General features: G+C 34.8%; 2 protein-coding genes across 2 annotated transcripts in view; one reads left to right on the forward strand and one right to left on the reverse strand.

Annotated features, from left to right (window-relative positions):
* Positions 1-6,104: 6,104 nt before the first annotated feature.
* Positions 6,105-10,008, forward strand: LOC128546138 (uncharacterized). The gene is made up of 2 exons (XM_053527836.1): positions 6,105-6,142; positions 9,147-10,008. The coding sequence occupies exons 1-2, from the start codon at positions 6,105-6,107 to the stop codon at positions 10,006-10,008; spliced, it is 900 nt and encodes a 299-aa protein (XP_053383811.1).
* A 2,821-nt stretch (positions 10,009-12,829) lies between these two features.
* The window catches only part of LOC123536100 (eukaryotic translation initiation factor 3 subunit M-like), a 31,597-nt gene continuing 18,030 nt past the window's right edge, over positions 12,830-26,396 (reverse strand). The window contains exons 4-10 of the mRNA XM_045318919.2: positions 25,894-26,017; positions 22,977-23,071; positions 22,276-22,359; positions 19,551-19,650; positions 18,955-19,036; positions 14,695-14,838; positions 12,830-14,084 (exon numbers count right to left, since the gene is read on the reverse strand). Coding sequence (XP_045174854.2) covers positions 13,873-14,084; positions 14,695-14,838; positions 18,955-19,036; positions 19,551-19,650; positions 22,276-22,359; positions 22,977-23,071; positions 25,894-26,017 — 841 coding nt within the window. The 3' untranslated portion in view covers positions 12,830-13,872. The remainder of the gene's footprint in view (positions 14,085-14,694; positions 14,839-18,954; positions 19,037-19,550; positions 19,651-22,275; positions 22,360-22,976; positions 23,072-25,893; positions 26,018-26,396) is intronic.

Consider the following 26,396-nt stretch of genomic DNA (forward strand, 5'->3'; position numbering starts at 1 on the left):
ATATGACTAATTTTCTACTCGAATTGCATCTAACTCCAGAACGTTACTTGGATGTTTGAAGCAACTCGTCTGAAATATTTTTCCATTACAGCTTCTTTTTGTTGATGGCCTACTATGCAAATGCGTGGCTCTGGGGCTGTGTTTTTGGTGCTCTGTGCTTCCGAGAAATCTACCCTTACCTATTATCTTTTGATCCTATTGCTGTTACAAATAATATTCATGTTTTTGATTCAGGGGTATTGGACCTCTTTCATTTCTTATCTATGCAAATGATACAGCTGCCTCACTTTTAAGTATTACTTAACTTTTCGCAGAATATAGTTCTCTAGCCGTATCAACAAGTAATATGGATACGGTGACAGAAACTCTTAATCATGTCCTCCACAAAATCAAGTTATTGTCAAAACATTGGTTAGTAAATTCTAATCCTTCTAAAACAAAAATTATGTTCTTTTCCTTTTGTAATAGAAATCGTCCAAATTCATATTTCGATAATGTGCACCTTTATAATAGAAATCATCCAAATTCATATTTCGATAATGTGCACCTAACATGTGTTGAACATCATAAACATCTTCATGTAACATTCAGTCAAGACGGGTCATGGCATGAACATATCGCCACTCTAGTTTCATCTGCATCAAAAATCTTAGGGTCCATGAAAATGTTTAAATTTCAAGTTCATTGAAATACCCGCAATAAAATATATATCTTATTTACGTCCACGTCTAGAATACGCCTCGTTGTTATGGGATAATTGTGCCAATTATGAGAATGAATCTTTAGAAAAAAATACAATACGAAGCTGCTAGAGCTGCAAAGGGTTTAAAACAAGAACAGTGCCTATTCAAAAAATATCAAAAGAAATCGAACGAGTATCTCTTGCGAATAGAAGAAAAATAAAAAATAATTTTAGTATACAAAGAAAAAACATCATTTATTGAAATTGTACCTATCACAGTTATTCCTCCTGTAGTCGAAAATATATATGAAAATTAATACTGGTTGAGAAACAACGTCGATTATGTATCAATGGCGAGAAGAACCGAAATATATTCTAAGAGCAATACAGCTTTGGAATTAATTTCTTTTAAACACTAGAGGATCAGACTCATTCGCAAGTTTTAAAAGAAAACTCAAAGATATATACAAACCACAATTGTTCCATCATATTTTACGAGTGGCGAACGTTCGCCATCAGTACACCAAGCACGCATTAGAAACAACTGTAGCAACCTGAATTTAGATTTGTATAGCAATCATCTTATTCCAAATCCTGAATGCGATTGTGGAGCTGTGATAGAGGATGCCGAACACTTAAATCTATTTCAGTGAATCAAAGGAGAAATCTTTTAATCATAACACGTCAATTACAGCCTCTAAGCATGAAGAAGTTACTTTTTGGTATTGATACCCTGAACGATTCTCAAAATGGGCTCTTATTTCATCATGTACATCATTTTATAAAGGAAACTAAGAAATAATTTTGGTATCTTTTATACAATTTTATTGTTTAGATTTCTGCATTGTTAATGATACACCTCAAGATAGAATGGACCACAGATAAAAAATAAACAGACAGGAGAGGTGGCGTCTGTAAAGGATCAATGGCAAATGTATCTAATTTTCTCGTATTTTTTATCATTGTCTTTTTCTTTACGATTCTTTTATGTTCATCTTTTCTTTTCTTGAGATGATAAGTGAGTGTTCACATATATCACGTAATGACAGTGTTTTTAAATAACATATCGTCGAGTTAGAGCAAAAACCTAGTATCTCCATTTTTGAAAACTATTCACGAGAAGCAAAAACAGTATCATTTTTATGTACCATTTATTTGTGGAACATTTTTTTACACATATACTGGAAATAATATATTCTATGTTCAATATAAGTGATTTGTCAGTAAACTTAGTAATTGTAGAGTTAGAAGCAAAAATTGTTTTTGCACAGTTTGTGTATATTTCAAATATAATTTTTGTGCAAAAACCACGTACTATAGTATATTGAGAAACAGTGTTTTTGTTGGAACAGTTACTCGAAAATGCAAAAGAAATCAACTATGCAAAAACATTGCAGATGCAAATACAGGCTTTTTGCTGGCACATTTATGTTAATTTCAGTCCTAATACACCCTGCAGAAACACTGCAGATGTAAATACTGGATTTTTGCTGTCACAGTTTGATTATATTATCACTAAATTGTTGCGCAAGAACATTACTAATAAAACTGAGTGGGTTATGCACTGAAGATACTCATAAAAGTACTCGGTAAAAACCGTGTAGAAACATAGTATATTCAGATAAAATATTTTGCCATAACAATTATAGCAAATTTTAAGAAAAAAATAATTACAATATGTAGCATATACATTTATACAACGTCTTTGCTCAATTGATTGTCTATGAAACGGTGTGAAAAGCAGAAAAATAACAGTATCTGAAGTACATTTCTTTAATAAAAAAGTACATATGGAAGCATACAGTAATTAATATTAAAGAATGTATGCGAGTTATCTGGTATATTTCCGATCTTTATTCCTGGCATTCAAAAATAGTCAGTGGGTAACTTTTTGTTTTGTTCCGCTTCCTTCAATAATAGTTCATACGAGGATCTGTGTCTATATCGCTTCCCTCAAAGTCGTTCTGCAAGAACTTCATTTGTCAATTTACTTGTCGGAAGAGACTTGTAATAATCATGAAACTCACTGGCAATAATTCTTTTTACAAACTGTAAAGAGGTTTTTCTTTTTGGCGGTTGATATACAGCTTCGGTAGTTGGTCTTTGGCTGGTAGTTGACTATCTTTTGTGAGTTGTATCCTCTAAAAATCCTTATCAGTCATACAACATTTGAAGTAACAAGCCTGGGATTGTCTTAAGTAAACCTGATCCACTTTATTTTCGTCCAGTTTACTTTCACTCCATTGTCCGAATGTGTGCTCTTGACTTAAGTTGTTTGAAATTAAGAAAGTTTTTTTTGTTTGTGTTTATGAAATAACTTGATGTACATGCATCCGACTAATATACCACTGTTTCAACTGTTTGTGGTAGAGATTGTAGGTAAATGTATATACCCGTAGAAATCTCATAGGAACTCATATTTCCACTCCTGACCACACATAACATGAACCGTTGACGTTTCCGTAACTGTAAACTGATAGATTAAAGCAACACAACTTCCTCATACACTGACTAAACTACAAGATGTGTACAACACTCATTGTAGATCAAAGGTGCATGTGTGTTGCTATTATTCTGCTTGGTTGCATTCTTTGCTTCCAAAGGATCTTTTTATAAATTCTATTTACTGTCTTGCTTCGCAAGATTTTTGTCTTTTCCCTATTTTCCCAAACTGTTATTTTACATTGTTGGTCTTCTTTCATTTTATCTGTTAACACAACATCTTTTTCAGCTACATTGTATTTTGCACACAAATTGCAATGATCATTCTTAGAAACATGGAACGAGAGATGAAACTCCTCATTAAATATACGTCTGTACATTCTGACCGTTTTGAAACGTTACTGTTCATAATTACGGTACGCTGCACTATGTTATCAATAATGCTTGTGTTTCCTGGTGTTATTTCATTGTAACACGCACTATTTTTACGCCTTCAACGTTAGTGACCATCACTATATTACTTTGCACTGAGTTATCATTATTGCTTGGATTTCCTGGTGTTATTTCATTGTCACATGCACTGTTTTTCAACGTTATTGTCTATCATTAAGTTTCGTTGTATTGCGCCAGCTTTATCATTGTTTATTGCTTGTATTTTAGGTATTATTTCTTGGCTTTGTCATACGCAGTATTGTGAGTGTTGTTAACGTTAACGTTACTTTTCATCACAGTGTTATTTTACACTGTGTTATTATCATTAATTGCAATCCAAATTGTTATTTCCTGTTATTTCCTGTTTCACATGCACTATCTGGACCATCGTCAACATTATTATTCATCATTGTGTTACAAGTTTTACAAGTTTACAAGTTTATTCATATAAATTCCAGAAGGTCTTAGACCCAAGAGGACATGTGATACATTATATTGTGTTATGTTGCTTCTTGCTTTTATGTTCAGATAAATAAAATTTTCACAAGGATCATTTCTAAATTCTTTAGTTTCATCATTCACTGTTATTGATATATTTTCACCACTATGCTGCTGATTTTCTACAGCTGAATTTCCGCCTTCTGTGGTACAAAACTCAGGGCACCTTTGACTTTGTGTGTCTTTGTTTTCTAGTTCAACTACATCTACTATTTGTTGTCCTTCATTTGAAGAATCAGACCACATCTATGAAAAATATAAGGTGCTAATAATGTTACATTTATTAAATTATGAGTTTTCTGTTTAAAAGTTATACTTGATAAAAAATACAATTTGTTTTATATAAAGTTTTCAAAGTTTCAAAGTTTTTATTTTCATTAAACCAGAAGGTCATAGACCCATGTGGTACATGGTACGCTATATATACATGGCAACAGTGAACATTTAATCCATAACACAATAAACAAATGATTCGTATAACAATTCCAACATCTTCAACAGTTCATGTATATTTATGCTTCAATCTGACAAGTCAAACAGATTCATCAAAGATTTAAATGTTTCCGTATTAACGTATAATACCCCAGTCACACATACGGCGCGGATAGCTACGTCTAGCTACGGATATAAACGTAGTAACCCGTATCGATCCGTACCTGAGCCGTACGAATTGGTACGGATTGATACGTATTACTACGTTAAGGTACGGCTCAGGTACGGATCGATACGGATTACTACGTTTCTATCCGTGGATAGACGTAGTTATCTTCGCCGTATGTGTGACTGGGGTATTAAGGCTATCTAATAGTAACTATACTAGATTGTGATATATATAACGGTAAAATGATCTTGATTGAAAACAAAAAGAAAACGAAATATCAAGATCATTTTCCTTTCAATACACTACATAATTTATAATATGAATGAATACATGACTAAAGCTATATTTGTATTCCACGGATGACCGTTCTTGTAAGCAAGAAAGCGAAAGGGCCTTACAAGAATCGGCTTGTGGAATCTTCGCCGAAATTGGCAAAACCATTGTAATAACACATTAGTAAAAAATTTGATTCAAATAATGATATTAATACAATGTAGTAATAATAGCGACAACTATAAGTGACAAGCACTTGCATCATTCCTACATTTCAGAAATAAAAATGGTCACTTACATTTTGCTTTAACTTGTCAATTTTATAACTACACAATAACTGTACCAAAACGTTTGATGACCTTTTCTATATAGATATTTATCGGCTATACAAAAGATGTGATCTTGTTGTAAATGCTTTTTCGATATAATTAGATAAATTCTTTACAATGCGTGGATTTTCTGAATTTACAAGTTCAATAAATTTATACATGCTAGGGCGTCTCCAAAAGTATGGTGGTATCAATCGTTTCCTTAAATCAATATACGTGTTACATTGTATTACGAAATGATATTCATCCTCTAACAAGTTACAAACATTACATATTCTTTCATTTATAGGTGTACTTACAGGCTGATTCCATCTACCAGTTTCGATACAAAGGCGATGAGATGATAAACGTAAACGCGATAAACTAACACAAAATTTCTTAATATCTAATATATCTAAATATGGCTGAAACCTAAAATTACATATTTGTCTATAGAACAGGGCTCTGCTGGAATCGTTTAATCTTTCGTTCCAATTTTGTAGAAACTGATCTTTTATCCTTTGTTTAACAATAGTTAAAAACATACTGGTATCACCTACTGTTTGAAAAATCCATGCTTCATGAAAACCCAATAAACACAGTGAATTTTTTTTATCAAAGAACACCAGTTTTTTCTATAAGGATAATTTAAAGTATCTTGATATAACATAGTGTACACTTTTCTTATATATTTTTTACAATCCGTATGTAATATTTTAATCCAAAATTTAATAATATTATAATATCTCATATTTTGCAGAGGCATCCGACCTAATTCACCATAAATAAAATCATTTTGTGTACTTCTTTTGACACCTAAAAGGCGTTTACAGAATTGCAAATGAATTCTTTCTAATGATTTACCGGCATGAAATCCCCATACTTCACTGCCATAATTGAGAATAGGTAATATCAGCTTGTCAAAAAGTTCTAATTTATGTTTTACAGATATGTTGGTAAACTTATACAGACATCTGTTCATTTTAAAGATCGCTTTCAGTGCTTGTCCAGATAAGGTATTTTGAGCTTCCGTGAAAGACCCAGCTGTTGAAAAGACAATTCCAAGATACACAAATTTATTGACTATTTCAAGGTCGCATTCACCATAATGAAAATTAATATTTAACGGTAAACGACCACCTTTTCTAAAAATCATAACTTTTGTTTTGCCAGAATTTACTAATAACCCCCCATTTATTACAATAATTATACAACAGATCTAAGCTAGATTGTAATTCATCTTTAGTATTTGCAAATATTACAATGTCATCGGCATACAGAATTAAAAATATTTTAAACATATCAACATCAATACCATCTAAGCCGCTTGCTACATACATATATAAACAAACTAGTAAAATAAGATATTTATATTAATTAGATTTTTAATAATTATTACCTTAACCCTTACCCTTCTAAATTTCTAAAACGGATTGGTCCATCATTCAATTTGGGCAGTACCACTTTATTCAAAGAGGTGTTCACTGAAAATTTACTGACTGTATAGCTAACAGTGCAGACCATGATCAGCCTGCACGGATGTGCATGCAGGCTGATCTTGGTCTGCACTTGCCGCCAGCAGGCTAAAGGTTAAAACTGTTTTTCAGTTACTATAATTAGTATTGAGTATAGTAAAGATTTGTTTAAAATATAATAATCTTACCTTGGTCTAAACAGTATTTTATTACCTTTTTAGATTGTTTAATGTCTTTGTTTTTCAAACATTAAAATACAGATACGGGTAAGGCTTAGAGGGATAAAAACTATATATTAAAAAAAAATAGATCATAAAATAAGTCATCCCAATAAGCCAAATGAGTAAGGCTAGACTAGCAACTAGTCTGATAATAAGTTTTTTTATATATATATACTTGTATTTCCTAGTAAGATATCTTTCATTTACAGATTGCTCCCTGTTGAATATCTGGCTGTAGAGGATGTAAACGGTGGAAAAAAATACATATAAATTATCCCCTCAGATGATTGAAGCATTGAATTCACCAGGTACATTATGCATGGGCTGTTAACAGTTTTAGATGCATATAACTTATAAACTCTTAAAGAAATGCAAATTAATCATAAGTAAACTTACTCCAAATGGCATTGGGATATGGGGAATTCTGGTTACTGATCACAAGTAGATAGGCTGCTTTGATGGCCAAGACATCAGAGTCACTGACTGGTAAACCACTGTTATTTTCAATACTGGGATGTTTTCAAACCTTGCTGCGGGCTATGTTACATAGCTAGTATTGTTTAGATGAAAAGAAAACGTCTGTCACCCTTTGATTTAGTCAAATTCCAGACGATTCCCCCACAAGACTATTCACTCCAAGACGACCCCCGCAGCAAAACCTGAACTGAAACCCTAAATGTTTTTTTTTTTAATTTTCATAATATCTATGTTACATAAGTATTTTATCAGTGAAAGGCTGAATGAAACTGGCTGGTTGCTGACCATACTAGGTAGAAACGGGTAGAATATAGGTATTTTTTAAATGACTTTGTGTAAAAACATTTCAAGGACAGGCCTCTCTAATGTACACATGCTTATAAACATATTTGTTTTTGTCCCGTGTTCCTTTTCATTCCATTTACACGTCCCGGACAGTCTCGTGTTCCATTTCATTCCATTCACACGTCCCAGACAGAACATTCAGAACGTGTCCAGAATGGTCGAATGGAACGCAATATACAATAAAATTTGATAAAACTAACGACTTAGGAGACGGACCTGGTCAAATTTTTGCGAGCCTCGCGGAACTTCAGTTCAGTCAGCGAGGGCTATACCCGACACACGGAAGTCCGTGTACATAGCAATGGAGAAAGTGATTAGATTAAAAGTGTCATTTCTTTAAATATCATCGGTAAATTCTGAATATTTCAAAGAAACATTTAAATCGGACGTTTTGGAGGTCGTTTTGGGACAGCATGATAACTTTTGACTGTCGCTGTCCCGATGATAGAGGGATGACAACTAGCTCTATAAAATAACAGATCATAAAATAGTAAAGTCATCTAGGTTATTTGGTGACTATATATGTAAATTAAGAATAGGCGAATTAGCGGCTAAATGTCCAGCAATGTACCCGTGTTGTATGGCAACCAGAAAATAGCAGATCCCAGCTGCAGGCTACTCGCACGTGGACGCCGAGGGAGCCTTGATGTTTTGCAAATTCGCCAAGTACCTAACAGATTTGAAAACTGCCCGCCCAGCTTGTCCTAGCAGGAAATCCGTTTTTTAACGGCATTACATCAAGTCATGTGACCAAACTATTTATATTTATAATGCCATGTGACCTTCATGCTATTTTAATCAATCAGGTCAACTAAATATAGATCAACGCGTTGTGAGCTAAATATAGATTTTAGCCTAGCATGATGAAATATGGTGAAATACTATACATGTATAATCTAGGTATGGTATATATAGGTAAAATTTTAAACTGAATCATTCATTTTTGTCTGAAAAGGTAAGCATTAATTTAGCAGTGTAAATGTTTAATTACAAAATATACATGTAGAATCTACTGTAAGACTAGCTATTTTATATTAATATTAAAAATAATCTTATGTTAATTGATGATTTTTTTTCTTTCAGGTGAAACAAACTATCAATGATGGAATAATTAAGTGACAATAGATACACACTGATCCCTAGCAACAAGTGTTGCTAGGAAAAACTGCTTTAGACAATGAAAATAGTACATAGTAACATTTCAAAGTGTGCTGTTGCTAAGCATTTAACTTAGCAACAAGGAATGACAAATATGACATGGGACAAGGAAGATATTTGGAATAACAAGTTCCAGATAATGCAGATCTTGTTATGGGGGATGCGATTTTGGTAGGTTTGCGGATTCATAGGAACTAAAATCTTTCCTTGCCATCAATATGACCTGCACCCCAGATCTTCGGAGTCTGGGGCAAGAATCACCTTCACCACGGCGTCAGAATATCCCCTGTCCCCGCTCCTGCAGGCCCGTCTGGAGTTTCTGGGTGTGGCTAGGAGTGGGGACATCAACATTTTCATGGAAATATCAAATCTTTCTGGACTCTCTTTCCACTCGACTAAGTACCAAGACTGCACTGAAAATCAATTTTCTGAAATAGACTATACAAATCAAAAAGTAAGTGAAACAAAATCAACAGAAAGTGAGTATCTGAAAGACAATAAATTGTGCACAAACTCTTGTCCTACTCCGTCTCTCAGTGAATCACTTTTATCTAAAGAACCTTCTGGAAAAGTTTTAGACAGATCAGCTGCTGGAAATATCTGCCAAGTTTCATACAGTTTCAACACAAACACATTGAAGGTTTACGACTGCCTTCACAAATTCAAAATTCCGTATGAAACTGAAATATACAAACCAAAAGAAGAACGTCTCAACGTGGATTCAAATATATTCTACTGCAAGAATTTATTTCTCAAGGACAGGAAGGGACAGTTTTATCTGGTAATATGTCACGAAGATTTCAACATGGACCTTAAGCAACTACGGAAATCTGTGAATGCAAACAGAAATTTCAACTTTGGAACAGCAGACGACATGAAGCAACTTCTTGGAACTGAACCAGGGGGAGTAACTCCATTAGCTCTGATTAATCCAAATGCAGCAGATGTAAAAATGGTCATCCATAAAAGTCTCGTGAAAGAAGATGCTTCACTTATGTTTCATCCGCTAGACTTGAAGCTGGCAACCAAAATAACATTACCTAGTTTACTAAGATACTTAAAATCCTGTAATCACTCGCCCATCTTTGTCAAGTGAAAAAGTTAAATGCACAGTTTTCAATTTGGTTGATGTTAATTAAATTCGACTCTTTCAGTAAATAAAGTGGAGATACAAGAAGGCTTTAATTTATTTCCTTATTTGTTAGTTCAGCTGAATGAATGATCAGGTCAAGTAGAATCCCGAGCAAGCTGATACATTTGCCTTATTAACTGTGGTTAAATATTAGTAGTCTCCCGCAGGCTTAAACACCCCATGTATACCATGTTGAGAACCCGCAAATTTCTCATTTGCAGTAGTTGCCTTTATGCATGCCTATATTTTGTATGTTTCCGAAAATTAATAAGGAATCATAGAGTAGAAATTTCTTTAAAACTACTGAACTTGACAAAGTTTCATTAGATAATTGTACATGTTGAAAGCCACAGGTGCTCGGCGCATGACCTGGTCCGAAAACATGCTCCCCCCTACTCTACAGCCTCCCAGTAATAACTAAACACTTAAAATAGTCCATTTGCATATAGATATCATCCAAAATATCATGTTACAACATTGTCACAAGTTTTTGATAATTTTCTACTAGTGACATATAGAATCATTTAGTACATATAACATATATATGATATATAAACAATATAAAGGTCATGAAACATCATAGGAATATTATTCAGCATGTGAAGTTGTGCATACGGCATTTTGTTCTGGATTTTTATCAGTCAGACAAGAGTTCTGGCCCTCGATTGTAAAAAATTATGCATAATTTGGATACATGTTTGTGTTATATGTATCTCAAAAAATAAATTGTTATATAGCATGTGAAGTTGCGCATCTGGTGTTCTGTTTGGGAATTCACTCATATGGTCCTTGACATAGTGAAAAATACACATAAAGAGCTTGTGTTGCATACATCTTGAAACAAGAGCACCGCCTTGCGGGTGCAGACACTCCTCTGATTTTTTTTGTCTCTGTATAATAGAAATGTCCTACCAATGATTTCAAAAGTCCAAAAGGGGCCATAATTCTTACAAAAAGCAGGATGGAGTTATGTTTCTTCATATACAGAGTCAGCTTATGATGGTAAACAACTGATGCAAGTTTCAAAGCAATAGCTTTGATAGTTTAGAAGAAAAGTTTACCTAAACGTAAAACTTAACCAAGAAATCTCATATTTTCTTAGTCCAAAAGGGGCCATAATTCTTGCAAAAAGCAGGATGGAGTAATGTTTCTTGCTGTATGGGGTCAGCTTGTGATGATGAACAAGTGTTGCAAGTTTTATGGCTTTGATAGTTTAGGAGAAAAGCTGACCCAAACACAAGTTTTAACCAAAACATCTGATTTTCTAAGTCAAAAGGGGCCATAATTCTTGCAAAAAGCAAGATGGAGTTATGTTTCTTGCTGTACAGGGTCAGCTATTTAAGGTGAACAAGTATTGCAAATTTCAAAGCAATAGCTTTGATATTTTAGGAGAAAAGCTGACCCTAAACATAAAACTTAACCAGGCAACGCCAATGCCGATGCTGATCAAGTGACGACAATAACTCATCATTTTTTTCCAAAAAATCAGATTAGCTAAAAATCACCTAGAATCATGAAATATCCAGCACTTGAATTTGTGCACTGCATGTCAAAATCTACTCGACCTAGAGTCATAAAACAGATAATTGTTTTACAGCTTATGCACCAGGTGTTCTCAGACTTACTGTCCTTCACAGTGAAAACTAAAATGTGTCTGTAGGACACAGGGTGTGCCCCCCACTGGTACATTTGTCACAAATAAGGGGCAATAATTCAAATGTTTGCAGTCTTAATGGGGTATAGCCTCAACAAACATTTTATGAAAAGGATTCATTATTCTTGGCCCTATACTTTTTGAGCTATGAGCATCACAAACAAAAAATCCACTATTTTGGCTATTTCAAGGGCCAAAACTCTGTAATAAGCACTAAGATTCTCAAGATGAATGCAAAGTGTGCAAGGTCACATCACAATAAAGACTCCAGCAACGTTTCCTGAATTTACATCTAATACTTTTTGAGCTAGGCACATAATTAGGTGAACAAGTGCATATTTTTACTATTTCAGGGGACATAACTTTAAAAACTGGGGGTAGAGTCAGCCAAAAAATTAGAGGTGTGCAAGTTTATATCATGATAAAGACTTATGCATGTTATCAACCATTTATATTAAATACTTTTTGAGCTAGGTGCGTCACAAGGTGAAAATGTACATTTTTGACTATTTCAGGGGCCATAACTCTGAAAATAGGAGGCGGACCCAAATGAAAAATAGTAGGTGCGCAAGTTCATATCATGAATAAGACTAATGCAAGGTTTCATGAATCTATATCAAATACTTTTTGAGCTAGGCATGTCACAACGTGAAAATGTGCATTTTTGACTATTTCAGGGGCCATAACTCTGAAAATAGGGGGCGGAGCCAGATGAAAAATAGGAGGTGCGCAAGTTCATATCATGATAAAGACTCATGCAAGGTTTCATCAATTTATATCAAATACTTTTCCAGCTAGGCGGGTCACGAACTTCGGACAGACGGACGGACAGATACACGGACGGACAAGACCAAATCTATATGCCTCCACCACTCATGGGGGTGGCACAAATACACATAAAATTCTTAAAAGTTTGTGCTGCAAACATGTTAAAAAATGTTAAACCTCGAGTCATAAAACCATATACAGTGACAGGAGTAGAGGGCACCTGTGTCCTAGTCTTTTCACTAATTCGTCAGTTTTGCCTCTAACATAATGGACAATAAAAATTGATACAGAAATACCGCAACATTCCTAACACAACATATTTCAAGACAGCAGGTCATGATTCAAAAACAACAAAATGCACAATCTAAATGGTATATTTATTTTTCATGAATAAATTAAATATTACACTTTTCAAAAGCTTATCAAGATGTTTCAAATTTTTACAAAAGGACTGGTGTTAATAATTTTTAGCCACAGTTTTTAGCACTTCATACATGAACTAATATACAGATAATACAATGTCTAACAGAACAATGAAGGGGGCAGATGGAATAGTTTGCTTCAAACAGTTCTACTTTTTTTGATCCCAATGTTTCATCTAGAAAAATGGAAAGTTTAAACGTAAACCTTGTATATCAGTTCTAATCACTTTGCAGTCTGTCTGCAGGAGACACAGAAAACTAAAAGTAACATTTTCAAAAATAAATTTTCTAGCGGTATATTTTTTCTTTCTTAATCGTTAAAAGTGTACTTAAACTGATTAAAAAGCAACTGCAGTTGCTAAAACGTAAAGGTTAAAAAAACTTCTTTTTCTCTTCTGTTTTCATTTTTATGCTGAGTTGCAATGCATTGTACATTATATTTCCACAAAATCAAAGTAGTATTCCAAGTACACTGTTCTTAAGTTTTTTTTTATATTATAGGTAAACTTGTTTAGTTTGTAACTTTACTCCTTAAAAGTGCAATGATTGGCAAACATTACAGTGGTGTAATTCTTCTGAAACGCACAAATTAAGTTACTTTCAAAGATTTGAAATATCAACTTTTCATTAGTTGCAAACACCAATATTTACATAGGTGATGAAAACCAAGTATCACCATTTAAATGCACAATCACAACTTGACAAACTTTTCAAAAGAACAGCAACAGTATCAATTACAAGCTAAGGCTGAAGCCGAATAAAGCAAAATATTCCAACTGCCCCCTTAACTATAAAGTTAATTTCTCAAAGCACTGTTTATAACCTTTAAAAGAGAGACACATGATGTTTGTAACAAAAACAGTCTCAGTCAGCTAGTAAAAAAAATTAAAACAAATCTGTGTCACTGGAAGCTTGCCAGAAACACAGTCTGTAGAAGCTTCAAAACAATTTTAATCTGGTTGAAGGAGACGCTCTTATGTCGGATTACTGCTGTACAGTCTGGGCCTGCTGGGCCTGCATGATTTCCAACGCTCGTAGACTGGTCTGTACGTTAGACAAGTTCTGTTGCCATTTGATTAGATTCTGATGTAACAACTGCCAGTGTTGGCGTCCAAATGTACGATGTGTCGTCGAGGTAATCACAACTTTCTTCTGCAGCTGGTCAATTTTAACTTGCACCTGTCGAGTCTTTACAACTGGAACCAAGACAAAAACTTTAGTCAGTTGAAGCATTTGATAGTAGTTGATAACTAGACAATATAGAAGGAAGTTCTTTTTACATAGATTAATAAATATAATGTACTATACAAACACAAATGCTCACACTTGCTCTGTTAAGAGAGGTTCATTTGCTAACTTTCCCACTTTTCTGTTATAGGAAGACCCAAGAAATATTTCAGTAAGCCAGTTTCAATTTGATAAAATTTACAATATCACAGTGCAACTTTGGGAAACTTTTAAGGTGTTAAAGAAGTTATCAAATAACTAAAACAGACCTTATATTTCTGTTAAATTGAACATTTAAACAATTTATGTAATAATAAGACCTAGCTGTTATGGAGGAACACACATTATCTCCCTTGGCATTAACACTGCGATGGGCTAAAACATTCCTAAAGCCACTGTAAGCATGCAGGATGGAATCCTTGCGTAAAATATTCCAACTATGGCAAGGCTCAACCCCACAGTAGTAATGGGCATGTAATTTGAAGTAACAGACATAGCCACTTGACTATGGTGAAACTCCGTAACTGACCTTAAAAGCAGCATAAGAAGTGGAGCTAAGTTTACATATTTTTATCATACCATCAATGATGAAAATTTCCACTTCACTTTCAGACATGTCCATCTCTTTCTGTATACTAGCATAGTCAATATCCTTTCTGGTCTCAGCCATCTGCATGAATGTCAACAACCGCATCTTACGCAGATTCTCTTCATGTGATAATCCTGTTAGCAATGGAAGGAGGATTTTAGCAAAAATGTCAATACCTTACAGAGTTACTTTTATTTTTTATTTTGTTGGGTTTAACGTCGCACCGACATACGGAGTTACTGGTTATTTTGTTTGGACACTCTTAATTTCTTCTAGTTTGAAAGTACAAAGTGAAGGGAAAACTATACATTGGGTACTGTATGCCATGCTTTATTTTTCATCAATATTTGCAAACAGAGCTGTATCTGAAACATCTGTATGATTTTTGTTTGGGGTTTTACAGTGCCCCAACACAGTAAAGATTAATATATGGCACCAAACAGGACTAAAAATTTTGGTTTCACATCAACTTTACATCAAAACAGAAATATAAGGTATGGAATCAGAACTTCTATACCTGCTGGAATTACTGAGATAGAGCAAAACCAGGGGTTCAGACCCTATTAGTTGCCACTTCTGATCAGGTAAAACCGTTGCTACAATTCTTTTCAAACACTAGTCATCCCACAACCATGAGGGACCAAAAACACTTGTGAGAATTAAGCAGAAATATCTTAAAAAATATGACTGTACTGAAGCCCAAATTTAAGGTAACGTAAATATGTCCCTTGTCTTTCAAATCCCAAACTTAATACCCAGTCAACAGTTATATATGAGTTGTATGAAGTGTGAAATAGAATCAAGTGAAAACACTCAATTCCTTAGAATCTTCAATTTTTCTTGCATCAATGATTTTCTACATCAAACAACATGTTCAAAATAGACTTTCAATGATGCCTTAGCAGTGCAGCTTTAGTAGAACCGAGAACCTTTAGCAGAACCTAGAACCTTTAGTAGAACCTAGAACCTTTAGCAGAACCTAGAACCTTTAGCACATACGCAGAAACACTGGAAAGCTGCTACATGCTTGCACAGGACTAGCGCGTACAGGTCTGGAATCCAGATAACTGACTGCAGATATATACATGCAATACTGTTGAAAATAGACTATAATATAACCTTTTCATTCACAGCAGTATCAGACATGTAGTGATGGGCCGACAATCGGCGACAATCGAATAATCGTCGGTGTTGTATTCATGAACGCGATTGCCGGCTTCACTTTTCCCTGACCGATTAATTACTTGGCACCCTAAACGGATAATTTAGTTGTTTCTGACCTTTTTCTTTCTGGTACTTACTGTTCTGTGGGGCAATTACGCTAAGGGAAACTACTCTACGTAAAAATGGCTTCCTCCAAAGTCTCGAAGGAAATTGAATTCGTCTTTGACCACCCAGATTTTGGAAGATATATGGCTTTTACAAAATTAAGCTGGAAAAAACATCAATCTAAACTCTTGACATTAGTATGGCAGTATGCATAGCATGCTGTTAGACTTACAGCAAAGGTATTTTCAATTTTTGATTTTGAGGGATTGAAATCATTCCAGTCGTTATTAATTTAAGAATTAATAAATCGTTAATACTTTTTTAGCTCATTATAATTTTAATTTAATATCACAATATATCACTGGATAAGAGTCTCTAGTGAAATTGAGACCAGTACCTGATTTGAAGTTTACTATCTTCCCAAATATTTTACTTTTATGCTGTTAACTTACTTATGTTTATAAAGGGATACAATAGAAGTAGGATATTTGATGTCTGTGTGGTTCATTTCTTAAGTAATGACATAAAACATACACTGTACAACTAGAGTAACCGATTATCCGATTATATCCGATTAATCGAATCGGTTGGCTTGTCCGATTATGCCGATTAATCGGTTGGCAAATCTAACCGATTTGCCCATCACTACAGACATGTGAATTTTTTTTTTATTTCTTCCCTCTATAATAATTCAAACCCAAAATATATCACTTTTTAAACTTTTTACCTTGATATACAATCTGTGGTTTGAAGCTCCCTAAAATTTGCAACCTATTTTCATTGAAAGCTAGATTCATAAAAATTAAGGTAGACATATTCTTGTAAATAATGTATGAAGCGTGAAATAGAGTTTAGTGAAAACACTAAAATCCTTAGATTCTTCATTTAATATTGCATCAATGATTTTCTACGTTGAACAAAATTGCTCGACATAGATTTTTCATAATGCTTCATACAGGTAAAAATCCTACAATGTCATTAACTGATATGCCATTCTGATTAAAAACATTAAATGCTAAAACTGCAAATAGCCTGTTAATATGGATTAACTTAAAAGAAATTCCGCAGAAAAAATGAATGTATGAAGTGTGAAATAGAGTTTAGTGAAAACACTAAATTCCTTAAGAGTCTTCAATTACTCTTGCATTACTGATTTTCCACATTGAACAAAACAGTTCTTGATTTTACATAATGCTTCATAAAGGTATTAAACAAGAATGGTCATTATTCATGACAAATGCCCTCAAGCGTGCCCAAGAATGCTACAGTTGTCTGCGCAAAAAAAATCACACATCATTTCCTGATCTTTACCTTGACCCGGGTCCTAAGCGAGACACATCTCAATATATTTAACATTTGTGTCAAATATTTTCAAGCTAGGGGTCTGGATCTTGCACACTACACGTCATCTCATTATGGCGAACATTTATGCCATTATTTCAAAATCCCTTCATGAGTTACAGCCCGAACAAGAATTTACACAGAAGGATGGATGCACACAGAATCCATCGGGGGCATAAAAATCCTATTCCAATTAAAAACACTATATGCTAAACATTGCAAATAGCCTGCTAATATGATTAACTTAAAGGAATTCCGCAGTAAAATTGAATGTATGAAGTGTGAAATAGAGTTTAGTGAAAACACTAAAATCCTTAGAATCTTCAATTATTCTTGCATTAATGATTTTCTATATTGAATAAAACAGTTCTACATAGATTTTTCATAATGCTTCATACAGGTAAAAATCCTATTCTGATTAAAAACACTAAATGCTAAACATTGCAAATAGCCTGTTAATACGATTAACTTAAAGAAATTCCGCAGAAAAATTGAATGTATGAAGTGTGAAATAGAGTTTAGTGAAAACACTAAAATCCTTAGAATCTTCGATTATTCTGGCATTACTGATTTTCTATATTGAACAAAACAGTTCTACATAGATTTTTCATAATGCTTCATACAGGTAAAAATCCTATTCAGATTAAAAACACTAAATGCTGAACATTGCAAATAGCCTGCTAATACGATTAACTTAAAGAAATTCAGCAGAAAAATTGAATGTATGAAGTGTGAAATAGAGTTTAGTGAAAACACTAAAATCCTTAGAGTCTATGATTATTCTGGCATTACTGATTTTCTATATTGAACAAAACTGTTCTACATAGATTTTTCATAATGCTTCATACAAATGTGGAGTGAGTGTGTGAGTGTTCGGTTTAATGTCTTTTTCAACAATTTTTCAGTCAAACAAAAGAGAAACATTCAGAATTCTACATAACAAAGTGAAGTCATTCATAATGATTCAAACCAGAGTGAAACAAGAAAGAGTCAAGAAGAATCATTATTCATATATGAATGAGAGGTATGAAGAGTGAAATGAAAAGCAACCTGAAACATCAGATTCATTTGATTTACCGTTTAGAATTCTGACATTAACTTACAATGAATGTAAAATTGTTGCACTAAGCTCCTTAAAATTCCCATTAAATACAGAAATGGTCACAAGGTATATGTATGAAGTGTGAAATGAAATTTAGGGAAACCTCTAAATTACTTAGATTCTTCATTTAATGTTGCATTATTGATTTTCTACATTGAACAAAATTGCTCCACATAGATTTTTCATAATGCTTCATACAAATTAGGTTCATTCTCTACCAGTAGACACAGAGCTATCTGACCATAGGGACAAAACCAGAGAAAGCACCCACAACAAAGACAAAGAAATCTTTTCGATTTATGTTAGCCTAGTTCTTTGCAAATGGACTGCCTGGTTATCTAACATGCCCCTCTGTAGCACCAGTAAATGCGATGCCCTTTTTCCTGGGTTTAACAAGTACTGGCATATTAGTTGGGTAGGGGGAAAACTCAGGAGAATTTAAAAAATGTCTGGACAAGGATTTGGACCCTGGACCTCTGGACTGACAGACAAGTGTGTTACCACTAAACCAACAGTTGTTTTTTTCAATAATACATACCTAATGAATCAATAAATGGCTTCTTATTCTTGTAAAATTGTTGATAATCTGACAGCTTCCCAGACACAAATATTGTCAGCAACTGCAAAAAACATGTTAGAAATAGTTCTAGTAAATCGCTGGTATATTAATGAATATGGCTACAAAGTACATCTCAAACCAAAGCGAAACTACATATAGTAAAGTTTATGATTGTTTGTTCCTTGTTGGGTTAAGTCCAGGTCATGTCACTTTCCAGCTTTAACTGGTTGAAGAAGACCCAAGGTGTTCCTCTGGGCATTATTTCAGGCTCAGTCCAGCACTTATCTGAAAACCAGTTGAAGTACATACAAAATATCTGGATTCAAATCACCAAGCTAAAGCTCTTAGATGAGTGGTATAAGGACATGGCCGAGATGCTCAGTCATACGTTCACATTACACAGTCTTATAATGGTATATTTGTTTTATAGTATTTTGGTAACTATCCAATTTTATAAAGCAAATCTTCTGTAAAAAAGCTTCAATTCAGAATACTTAATCTACACTGCTTTGGCACTATGTTCAGATGCAGACATATCCTCAGTTTTGCTTATTACGAAACAGTTGAAAACTTACATCATGTATAGGTGCTCCCTCTAAAAATTTAACAGGTTTCAAGGTTAAAAGATGGTCTAACAAGAATGTGTTTGTATCTTCTAAACAGGTCACTATACACCTACAAAACAAGAAAAGAGTACTATGCATACTAAAAATAGGTTAGGCCAGACACTCTGTATTGTAAAGAAAATGTAACATGTAAATGAATCTAACATTCTAAAGAATTAAATGCTAGAACATTCTCTTGCACCAAGGGTCATCTAAGTTTCCAAAGTAGAACCTGTGTGTCATTTCTTCCATTTTTTCTTACTTACATTTATAGCACAGGTGAGAAGTTTGCTACGATTCCTTCATGAAACAAATACTGTGAAATCAATTAAGTTTGTGGGCACAAAATTTTGTGCTTCTGACTGCAACAGCTATTCTGGGGATATAAATTAATGGATTTAAACAAAGAATAAACAGGAATTTTACTGCTTTGTAGAGATTTAATTTTGTGGGTTGACGCAAAAATTAAATCCCCAACAAATATTAACGATTTAACAGTAAACAATTCAAATTATAATATTTGCCCAAAAGTGGGAAAGCAGCTCTACTTTCAATCCAAAGTTAATGCCGCTGATGAAACTCATATTCATTAAATTTCACAAGTCAGAATTTCGGACAATTAGAGGAGTAAAACTTAATGCACAAAACAAGAGGACCATGATGGTCCTGAATCGCTCACCTCTTTCCACATGACCTAGTTCTGAGTATGACATCGTTTTTTCTATTATTTGACATAGTGACCTAGTTTTTGAGCTCATGTGACCCAGTTTTGAACTTGACCTAGATATTATCAAGATAAAAATTCTGACCAATTTTCATGAAGATCCATTGAAAAATATGGTCTCTAGAGAGGTCAAAAGATTTTAATAATTTTAGACCTACTGACCTAGTTTTTGACCGCAGTTGACCCAGTTTCAAACTTGACCTAGATATCATCAAGATGAACATTCAGACCAACTTTCATACAGATCCCATGAAAAGTATGGCCTCTAGAGAGGTCACAAGGTTTTTTTATTATTTGACCTACTGACCTAGTTTTTTAAGGCAAGTGACCCAGTTTCAAACTTGACCTAGACATCATCAAGGTGAACATTCTGACCAATTTTTATGGAGATCCATTCACAAGTATGGTCTCTAGAGAGGTCACAAGGTTTTTCTATTTTTAGACCTAATGACCTAGTTTTTGACCGCACATGACCCTGTTTCGAACTTGACCTAGATATCATCAAGATGAACATTCAGACCAATTTTCATACAGATCCCATGAAAAATATGGCCTTTAGAGAGGTCACAAGGTTTTTCTGTTATTTGACCTACTGACCTAGTTTTTGATGGCACCTGACCCACTTTCAAATTTGACCTAGATATCATCAAGATGAACATTCAGACAAATTTTCATACAGATCCCATGAAAAATATGGCCTCTAGAGAGGTCACAAGGTTTTTCTATTATTTGACCTACTGACCTAGTTTTTGACCGCACGTGACCCACTTTCTAACTTGACCTAGATATCATCAAGGTGAACATTCTGACCAATTTTCATGAAGATCTCATGAAATATATGGCTTCTAGAGAGGTCACAAGGTTTTTCTATTTTTAGACCTACTGACCTAGTTTTTGACCGCACATGACCCAGTTTCGAACCTGACCTAGATATCATCAAGTTGAACATTCAGACCAACTTTCATACAGATCCCATAAAAAATATGGCCTCTAGAGAGGTCACAAGGTTTTTCTATTATTTGACCTACTGACCTAGTTTTTGAAGGCACGTGACCCAGTTTCGAACTTGACCTAGATATTATCAAGATGAACAATCTGACCAATGTTCATGAAGATCTTGTGAAATATATGGCCTCTAGAGAGGTCACAAGGTTTTTCTATTTTTAGACCTACTGACCTAGTTTTTGAAGGCACGTGACCCAGTTTCGAAACTGACCTAGATATCATCAAGGTGAACATTCTGACCAAGTTTCATGAAGATCTTGTGAAATATATGGCCTCTAGAGAGGTCACAAGGTTTTTCTATTTTTAGACCTACTGACCTAGTTTTTGACGGCACGTGACCCAGTTTCGAACTTGACCTAGATATCATCAAGATGAACATTCTGACCAACTTTCATAAAGATCCCATGAAAAATGTGACCTCTAGAGTGGTCACAAGCAAAAGTTTACTGACGCACGCACGCACGGACGACGGACACCGCGCGATCACAAAAGCTCACCTTGTCACTTTGTGACAGGTGAGCTAAAAACCCAAAAAAACTTTGAGACAGCTTTTCATGGTAGAGGAAAACTCCAGGTGCCCATTCAGGCATTGGCAGGCACCTAGGTAGAACCATCAACCTTCTATAAGCCAGCTGAATGGCTTTCTCACATGAAGAATTCTACACCCCAAGAGAGGTTTTGAACCCACATCTTTGAGGTGTGGGTAATTTGAAGTCAGCGACCTAAACCACTTGGCCTTGGAGGCCCCAAGTAAAGTTTCAGTAACTGAAATATTATCTGTATGAGCATTTAACTACATGTCCTAAATCAAAAGTTTGTTTGGAGAATATGCTGAACCTTTGTTGGCATGAATTAAGATTGTTACAAAAAAATCTTAATGTTTTTTGGGGCTCCAATTACTGAACTGAACTTATCCTTTCTCTCAATATCATAGCAGTTTCCTTTATTACAAGTACAGTTACTAACCTCTGTGCATCATCCCTGGCTTGAGAAGCATTGTCTTCAGTGTAGGTTCCCAGTAACTCTATCATCACTTTAGTTGCATGCTCACTGAAAATAACATCATGGTCCAAGTTACACACTACATGCAAACTCTTACAAATGAGGTACTTTCAACTATTTCCAAGGAATAAACACCTAATAACAGTAACTGTAAACACTGAATTTTCAACTAAAATTTCATATACAGAATTTTTTATTTGTTTACATGTATGCTGAAATTATATCCGAGAAAAATAAAATCTAACCTCTGGGTTATACTTATCAAATATTAGAATGACATGCTTCTATGCAGTTCAAGGTTTAAAAGCACTTCAATCTGATTTCCACACCTATGCTGCAGAATTAACTTAATCTAAATTAAAAATATTTCCAACTGTATGTAAAACATCCATAAAAATATTAATTTTGTTTTTTGTTTTTATTGGGTTTAATATCGCACCAACACAACTATATGTAATATGGCAACTTTCCAGCTTTGATGGAGGAAGACCCCAGGTGCTCCTCCATGCATTATTTCATTATGGCAGGCACCTGGGTAGAATCACCGACCTACTATAAGCCAACTGGATGGCTTCCTCACATGAAGAATTTAACACCACAAGTAAGGCTCGAACCCACATCAGCAAGGGGCAAGTGATCAAAAATATTTGATCTGTTGCACCAACCTATTTTTAGCTGCTATCAGTGTTTCATGTAAGGCCCTGTAGATATTCTGGATTTTCTGTGTGCCTATATCCCACTCTGAGATCCACTTTTTAACCTGTTCCAGGAAATAAAGTTTATATATATTAGTTCCAGGAAATAAAAGTTTATATATTAGTTATGATCAAATAGTAAGACTACTGTCCAGCAGTAAAAGTCTCCTACCTGACAGGTTATTTGCCCTATTCCTTACCATAAGAAACATATTTTTACATTGAAACTGAATTATATTTTTTTTTTTTTTTTTTTTGTTGGATTTAACGTCGCACCGACACATGATAGGTCATATGGCGACTTTCCAGCTTTAATGGTGGAGGAAGAGAAACTGAATTAAAGGTCGTACATAATCTTCAAGTAACCTCTGTCCATGAACTGGGATTCATGAAAAAAAATCTTGTACAGTCATCAGAAGTTAACACAGTATCCATCTTTTGTTGCTAACAGATTGGCAGACAGACTAACAGACAGAAAGTAGAACAAAATAAATTGACATGCATAAAGGTGTTTCATGAAGAAGTGTTTTGCAATTTTAAAGTTATGGCAGATTCTATGATTTGTGACTGACTGAATGACAGGCAGTTGAATGAACGGACAAAAAAACTAAAACAAGACCACCCCAAAAGAAAGGCAACACACACCTGAAGTTTTAAATCAAGTGAAGTTGAGCAACACCACCTTGAGGATGTAGCCAAGCCAAGTGACAAATAATGGGCAATGTTTTTATACTGCTGTATTTGTAATGAAGGTGGAGGGATACTATCATATGGTATAAGAAAGTAAAAGTGAATTTTTTTGGGGTGGAAGGCTAATGTTGAAGTAGATCAAGTATACGGGCCAGTGGGGAATGTAATGTGGGTTGTTGCACTCTGTACAGCGTCTCATCGCCACCAACCTATATTCCAAGCTTCAAATCAATACCTTGAATAACTTTTAAATCATGCTCTGAACATGAAAGATGACAGACAGATCTGAACTTGCGCAATTTGTGACATTAACCTTTGACCTACCCACCAACCAAGTCCATGTGCTCTGCCTAAGTTCCATGAAAAAAAAATTTTTTACTTTTAAAGCTATTACACAAAGCCACTTTTTGGTCAAGTTATTTGACTATTTGCTACCATAGCAGTATGTATATTCTCTAAATTGTCATCTAGTACAGTGCGATAATGAAAACAAGAAGCTGCCTTCAATAAACGCTTGATGCCCCCGGTGGCATCCTTGTCAATACAAAGCAACCTAAGTCCAAAACGAGGTCAAGTTCAAGGTCAGACTGAGGTCAGGTGATGTCTGAAGATGAGGAATGGTCAAAGGTTACATCTGCATTAGTATCAAGTCATTCTAGTAAGGGGTACTGATGCTAGACGAAACGGTCCCATTTGGTTAACCAAGAGATGGCCCAGTACAAAGCAACTGAAGTCCAAAACGAGGTCAAGGTCAAACTGAGGTCAGGTGATGTCTGAAGATGAGGAATGGTCACAGGTTACATCTGCATTATTATCAAGTCATTCTAGTAAGGGGTATTGATGCTAGACGAAATGGTCCCATTTGGTTAACCAAGAGATGGCCCATACAAAGCAACTTAAGTCCAAAACGAGGTCAAGGTCAAGGTGAAACTGAGGTCAGGTGATGTTTGAAGATGAGGAATGGTCACAGGTTACATCTGCATTAGTATCAAGTCATTCTAGTAAGGGGTATTGATGCTAGACGAAACGGTCCCATTTGGTTAACCTCAGACGTACGTACGGACGTTCCTACATATGTATACTTATGTGGCTACTTTTTTGTTCTCTCTACATGTATTGTTCTTTTAGCCACGTAAGAGAAAAATAGCCACATAAAAGCCTTACGGAATGAATGACATCAAAGAAAAAGTACAGTTATCTATTGTTCCTATAGCCACCTAAGTATGCAAATGTGAGCTCGGACGAACGGACGGACAGACGAATGGACAAGACAATCACTATATGCCTCCCGCATCAGTAGATGCCGGGGGCATAAAAATAATTTCAGTGTATTCATAACAATGCTTTTGCTACACTATTCAGCATTCTATTTCTGACAAGGCACCATCGTTGTTATTTCCATGTCAATAACAACAGTGATGAATAATTTGGCTAAAATGCAAAAAGATTAGCCTTCAGAAATTGGTTTTTTTGGGGAAACTGCACTGCCATTTAAAAATGTGACTGTGCAAATGCCTTTGAGGACATTAATGCAGTTTTTCAACAATGTTTCCAGTATGTAACAGTTGTATGTTAACATTACAAGTTAGTCTGGATTCTGCATCACTACTATCTCAGGGCCCTCACCCTACTTTGGGGGAAGGGGTCCGCAGCCGTCAGATGGGGGAAATTCAGCGTCGTTTATTTTGCTAAAAGGGGGAATATTTATTGTCTGTACAAATAAGCTCACAAAAGTCAAAACAAATTAAAGAAACAGTTTGATAGCAATAGCTGGTGACATACACACAGAAAAACATCCATAATTTGACTATTTCTTGTCCGATTTTGATCAGTTTTTTTCCAACCTGACCGTGACAGTCAGTAGGGAATTTTAAGCCCATCCTAGGGGGAAAAAACCTATGATTTCAAGGGGGTAAGCAGCCGAAATTCGGTGGTAAAAACAGCAGACTGAGGGCCCTGCTATCTTGTTCTGATAATTTCTGTTACATGAACCTGAGTTGGAGGACTCAGTCACTAATGACTTCAGCCACAAAAGCTGCTGATATATAAAACACACATCACAACCAGGGCTTATCTTGCTTTTAAACTTCTGCGTCCTTGAAGGAGTGTCTGATGTTTTCCACAGTGACTAAAGATGAATCTACAAGTAAGTCTTTATTGTAACTTGAAACCCAACAAAAAACCCAAAGAACCTTACCTGATCCAGATCTGTGATTACCATTGAAGCAAGGTCTGCATCTCGTGAGAGACGTAACAGGCTCAGATACACGTCAGCTTTCAAGTGAGACTTGTCTTCTAACCCATGGAACAGGTTCGATAATCTGGAAACAATACATTACTAAAGATCTTGTCTACTGTGAAATTTTGATGGCATGGCTTTGGCCATTCCATGGGTACAGGAATTCGTGGATTCAACTTATGCAAATAAAACAAATGACAGTTTTGTTTGATTGTTAGGCTTTTGAATTTGGTGGCTTGATACAACCATAAAATCCATGAAAAACTAGTTCTCTAAAAATATTAATGATTTTACAGTATATATATGACAATGGAATATTTCAATAACACTTCAGACACAAGCTGATATACCGGTATCTTGTAGAACACACTGGTGTGACCAAAAAATAGTCTATATTTGCAAGATGTGGTCTTTATTCATAGGTTAAAATACACTGTAAATGTTTGAATACTTAAGAAACA

This window comes from Mercenaria mercenaria, chromosome 17, assembly GCF_021730395.1.
Source record: "Mercenaria mercenaria strain notata chromosome 17, MADL_Memer_1, whole genome shotgun sequence".
Classification (NCBI taxonomy): domain Eukaryota; kingdom Metazoa; phylum Mollusca; class Bivalvia; order Venerida; family Veneridae; genus Mercenaria; species Mercenaria mercenaria.